General features: G+C 56.2%; 1 protein-coding gene across 1 annotated transcript; it reads left to right on the top strand.

Moving 5' to 3' along the window:
* The first annotated feature begins 393 nt into the window (after window positions 1–393).
* BEND3 (BEN domain containing 3) lies at window positions 394–5,206 on the top strand. The gene has a single exon (XM_034670920.1). It carries the CDS (start codon window positions 1,320–1,322, stop codon window positions 3,549–3,551), a length of 2,232 nt encoding a protein of 743 aa, XP_034526811.1. The 5' UTR covers window positions 394–1,319; the 3' UTR covers window positions 3,552–5,206.
* The last annotated feature ends 582 nt before the right edge of the window (window positions 5,207–5,788 follow it).

Raw genomic sequence — 5,788 nt, 5'->3', positions numbered from 1 at the left:
GTGGTGTCATATCTAAGAAATATTTGCCTAAACCAAGGTCATAAGGGATTTCTCTTACGTTTTCTTCTAGAAGTGTTAGAATATAAAGTTAGGCTTTGTATTTACATCCACAGTCCAGCTTGAGTTCATTTCTATATATGGTACACACGGGATGGAAGTTTCTGTTGTTTGGTTTTGCATGTGTATATCCAGTTGTTCAGCATCACTTATGGACAGGATGATGTTTTCTCCATTCAGTCGCCTTTGAGCCTGTGTTGAAAATCACTTGTCCATATATACATAAATAAGCCTCTTAAAATGTTCAGGGCCTGGCAGCAGGGAAACCACTGGTGAAAGCAGCAAGAACTCTGGGTTCTCAGGTGGCCAGGTTTGATTGCTATCTGGTGGTGGTGCTGGGACTCAAGCTCTGGGGTCTTAAAAGGGGATCTTGAGCTTGCCCTAGGAGGCCGGCAGAGTGGACTTGCCGAGCGTGCGTGCCATCCTTGGGTGAGCGGAGGAGATAGTCTCTGAAGTCAGTTTGGTAGAGTTTAATTCCCTCACTGTCGTCTGTGGAGCAAGGCTGGAGAGTACATGGCAAGTACCCTGGTAGACGCATAGGAGACACACAAATACGTTACATGCAGTGGCTGCCTTAATTAATTAAACGGGGGTTTAATTGTCTCCTGCAGCTCTTTGAGAGTGGCTGTTGGGCCAGCAGGAGACCGCGACTTAGAAACCTGGGGACCCCATGAGCTCATGCAGCCCACAGCTGCACGGGGCTCTGGGATGTTCTGTGCCAGCCCTTTTGCAGCAGAGATACGAGGTCACTGAAGGCAGTGGTGGAGGTGCCGCAGACCCCGTGCTGCGCTCACCGCTGTGCCCCTCTGGAGCCGCCTGGTCTCCCCGAGGCTGCAGACGGGCAGACACGCTGCTATCTTCCGGAGCTGTTGTGGGCAGGCCTCACGATCCCCATCGGAGAGCAGCCAGAGGCCCAGGTCCGTGAGGTGCCAGGCCTGCAGCAGGGCCACTGCGGGGGCTTCTCCCACCCTTGTGGCCTCTCTCCCGTCCCTGGCAGGGCTGTGGCCCAGCAGGCCCTGTGCGCAGGGGTGCGGCAGCGGTGTCCTGCAGGAAGTGGGAATAGGGAGCTGTTCGGGCGGGGGGGTGTAGGTTTGTGTCAGCTGTGCGTTCCTGGCCCGGCAGAGTGAATCCGGGGTGAGGGAAGCCGTTGCGCACACGCTTCTGCGAGGGACCTTGGCACCACTGTGACTCAGACCCAGGTGCAGGGTAGTACATCAGAAGAGCCTCACACTGTGTTTGTTTTCCAGGCGCTCCTAGCAGGCATGCGGAACCGGGAGAACAGCTCGCCCTGCCAGGGCAACGGGGAGCAGGCCGGCAGGGGCAAGAACTTGGGCTCCACGTGGCCCGGCGAGGAGGAGCCCTGCAACGACGTGAGCACCCCGTCCTACAAGAAGCCTCTGTACGGCATCTCGCACAAGATCATGGAGAAGAAGAACCCTCCCGCTGGTGACGTGCTCAGCACCTACGAGCTCTTCGACAAGGCCAACTCCAGCAACAGCCCCTCGCCGCTGCGGCTCCTGAACGAGCCACAGAAGCGGGACTGCGGCAGCGCCGCCGCGGCCACCGACGGCGAGCCCAACATCTACTTCCTGATCCAGAAGATGTTCTACATGCTCAACACGCTCTCTTCCAACATGTCCCAGCTGCACAGCAAGGTGGACCTGCTCTCCCTGGAGGTGAGCCGCATCAAGAAGCAGGTGAGCCCCACCGAGATGGTGGCCAAGTTCCAGCCGCCCCCCGAGTACCAGCTCACGGCCGCCGAGCTCAAGCAGATCGTGGACCAGAGCCTGTCGGGCGGCGACCTGGCCTGCCGCCTGCTGGTGCAGCTGTTCCCCGAGCTGTTCAGCGACGTGGACTTCTCTCGCGGCTGCAGCGCGTGCGGCTTTGCGGCCAAGCGGAAGCTGGAGTCGCTGCACCTGCAGCTCATCCGCAACTACGTGGAGGTCTACTACCCCTCGGTGAAGGACACGGCCGTGTGGCAGGCCGAGTGTCTGCCCCAGCTGAACGACTTCTTCAGCCGCTTCTGGGCGCAGCGGGAGATGGAAGACAGCCAGCCCGCCGGCCAGGTCACCGGCTTCTTTGAGGCCGAACAGGTAGACGCCAGCCACTTCCTGGACAACAAGGACCAGGAGGAGGCCCTGTCCCTGGACCGGAGCAGCACCATCGCCTCGGACCACGTGGTGGACACGCAGGACCTCACCGAGTTCCTGGACGAGGCGTCGTCCCCGGGTGAGTTCGCCGTCTTCCTTCTCCACCGGCTCTTCCCCGAGCTCTTCGACCACCGGAAGCTGGGCGAGCAGTACAGCTGCTACGGGGACGGCGGCAAGCAGGAGCTGGACCCGCAGCGGCTGCAGATCATCCGTAACTACACGGAGATCTACTTCCCCGACATGCAGGAGGAGGAGGCCTGGCTGCAGCAGTGCGCCCAGCGCCTCAACGACGAGCTCGAGGGCCTGGCGCTGGACGGGGGCAGCGAGGGCGAGGCGGCGCGCGACGACTGCTACGACTCCTCCAGCCTGCCCGACGACATCTCCGTGGTCAAGGTGGAAGACAGCTTCGAGGGCGAGCGGCCGGGCCGGCGGTCCAAGAAGATCTGGCTGGTGCCCATCGACTTCGACAAGCTGGAGATCCCGCAGCCTGACTTCGAGGTGCCGGGCGCCGACTGCCTGCTCAGCAAGGAGCAGCTGCGCAGCATCTACGAGAGCAGCCTGTCCATCGGCAACTTCGCCTCGCGCCTGCTGGTGCACCTCTTCCCCGAGCTCTTCACGCACGAGAACCTGCGCAAGCAATACAACTGCAGCGGCTCTCTGGGCAAGAAGCAGCTGGACCCGGCGCGCATCAAGCTCATCCGCCACTACGTGCAGCTGCTCTACCCCCGCGCCAAGAACGACCGCGTGTGGACGCTGGAGTTCGTGGGCAAGCTGGACGAGCGCTGCCGGCGCCGGGACACGGAGCAGCGGCGCTCCTACCAGCAGCAGCGCAAGGTCCACGTGCCGGGCCCCGAGTGCAGGGACCTGACGAGCTATGCAATCAACCCCGAGAGGTTCCGTGAGGAGTTCGAGGGGCCCCCGCTGCCCCCCGAAAGAAGCAGCAAGGACTTCTGCAAGATCCCCCTGGACGAGCTGGTGGTTCCGTCGCCCGACTTCCCGGTGCCTTCGCCGTACCTGCTGTCGGACAAGGAGGTGCGCGAGATCGTGCAGCAGAGCCTGTCGGTGGGCAACTTCGCCGCCCGGCTGCTGGTCAGGCTCTTCCCGGAACTCTTCACGGCCGAGAACCTGCGGCTGCAGTACAACCACTCCGGCGCGTGCAACAAGAAGCAGCTGGACCCCACGCGGCTGCGGCTCATCCGGCACTACGTGGAAGCCGTGTACCCGGTGGAGAAGATGGAGGAGGTGTGGCACTACGAGTGCATTCCGAGCATCGACGAGCGCTGCCGCCGCCCCAACAGGAAAAAATGCGACATCCTCAAGAAAGCCAAGAAGGTGGAGAAGTGACGGGCGCCCGGGGACTGAGCGTTCTCTCGGAGCCCGCCATGGTATCCACAGACACGCACCTTAGGTCGGTGGGGAGTGGCTTACTACATTTGCACACGTCACCACCACCCAACCACAGAGAAAGCAGCCTTGCCTTTGGTCTCTCCTACCTACTCTCATTTTTTGTCCCGTATCCCAGGGGTGCAGCCAGAGTCCGGCAGAGCTGAGCTGTGAGAGCAGAGAGGCCTCAGGAATAGGGCATTCTCTCCTTGGCTGTGTCCCCCACCCCCTGCAATTTCAAATGCATATTCAGCGACTGTCTGGTTACTCTGCCCACATTTTACATCTTCCATTTTTATCCATTTTTTTTTAATTAAAAAGAAACCCTTTTTAAAAAAAAAATCATTGGGCTCTTTGGGGGCCATTTTACTTAGAAAAACTATCTTTTAAATATTTGCGATGAAGTACTGTAAGATGACTTCAGTTGCTGGGATTTTTTTTTTTTTAATATGGTTTCAGATTTATGAAATTTTTAGAAATGCCATGTTCCTGCATGATGGCTAATAATAGCTTCAGGTGGCGTAGAGACCAATTTTACTGACCTTGTCTTTTACATCTGACTTTGGAAGAGTCAAGATGCCCCTTGGAGGGCAGTAGAGGGGACGTAGTAGTGTGACCTCCTTTCCCACCGTGGTTGCATCCTCCTTCCGCTGTGGTGCTGGGGAAGGGGCCTGCTCACGCGACCTGGCCTGTTCGTAGTTGCTGCCATGTCGGTAGAATGCTGTGCTCACTCTCTGTAGACGAGAACACTGGATGATGATGAGGATGATGATATGAATGTAGATAGACGTGGAAACACGTACACAATGTCATTTTGAGCTGCGTCCTTCCATTGCCCCCTTCCCTCTCTACACAAGGATGCTCTTTGGAGGGGCAGACACATTTCCTTGGAAAACTGTGTGTGTGTGACTATTTGGCTTCTGGTTTAAGGATGGGCCCCTCTGGGCTCACCAAAGCTGTTTACTTTCCGTGTGTGTATTTGTGCAACACCCAGGTTCTGGGAGCTGTCTGGTGGCTTCACCACACCTCAGTGTTAGCCCCTCCCATCAGTAGCACATCCTTGTTCCTCAGGGCAAGCCCAGGCCTCGGGCCCTCTTGGGGATACCTGGCTTTGGAAGGTCACAGGTCATTCAAATGGGGTTCCCCCGTCCCTTCCCAGAGTCCACTCACCTGTCCCCTCAGACCTCCTAGAAACTCTGCTGCCCTACATCTGGCCAGTCCCTTGGCCTCGTAGTAAGACATCTCTTCTTTCCTCACTGGTTGGGAAGGTCTAACTGCTCCAGGCCACTGGCATACTCTCCAGGACATCCAATCAGGAAATCCCCCAGCAGATAAAGTCCTGCAAAACAATACTTTTACTTACCTGACGTTGGGGTCCAAAGCCCTAAGAGGGAAAGGAAACAGTGTAACCCAAACTGAGTAGACCATACCCGAAACTTGGAAAATGAACTGAATCACACAGGGTGGTCCTAAAACCCTTGTGGAATGTTGCAGAGTTAATAACCTAGTGGCTTAATGTTTGCCACCTTAAAATGCAGAAATAATAGAAACAATCTGAATTTTCTTTATGCAGCTGATAAGGACTTCAGTTCCCGTGGCTATATGACAGAATTCTGCCTGCACCCAGAGGGCTTTTTTTTCTTTTTTTAATGACAGGATTTTGAGCAATGTAAAATTGCTAATCTAACTTTAGTAAATGTGCTGTGAAATATCATTTACAGATTATTTCTGTTGAAGCTGCAGCCCTAAATTACTGAAATTTAGAAATGCACAGGGACTTACTGACTCTCTCTCACATACACCCACACCCACCCACACGTGCACACACATTTCTTCTTACTAAAAAACTGAAGTGGGATGAAGGGGACCTTCATGAACAATGAGCTCAGCCTCTTTGTGCCTGGAAAGAAGGGACTACAGCAGCCAGGAAACCCACTTTTTCCCTCTCACTTGGGCCTTTCTCTATGCCTTAGTCTCTCCAACACACATGCGCGTGCGTGCACGTGCCCGCGCACATGCCCTACCCAAAGATGGCAGTGGCACTCCGGCCCGCCAGCCCTGTCGGTCGGAGAGTGCCATGGAATTTGTTCTGGTCTCCAGGATGTGTCCAAGAGGATTCCAAGCCATGCAAAAATTGCCCTGCTTTCTAGAGGGTGGACTGACGCTGCAACTTTGGAAGCACAATCATTTATTAATCA

This window comes from Ailuropoda melanoleuca, chromosome 10, assembly GCF_002007445.2.
Source record: "Ailuropoda melanoleuca isolate Jingjing chromosome 10, ASM200744v2, whole genome shotgun sequence".
NCBI classification, from domain to species: domain Eukaryota; kingdom Metazoa; phylum Chordata; class Mammalia; order Carnivora; family Ursidae; genus Ailuropoda; species Ailuropoda melanoleuca.
Note: the sequence above shows the minus strand (reverse complement) of the source record. Positions and strands in the feature narration are given on the sequence as shown.

Bases quoted from the DNA above. Each gene is read 5' to 3' on its own strand.
- BEND3 (XM_034670920.1), top strand. From the start codon at position 1,320: ATGCGGAACCGGGAGAACAGCTCGCCCTGCCAGGGCAACGGGGAGCAG.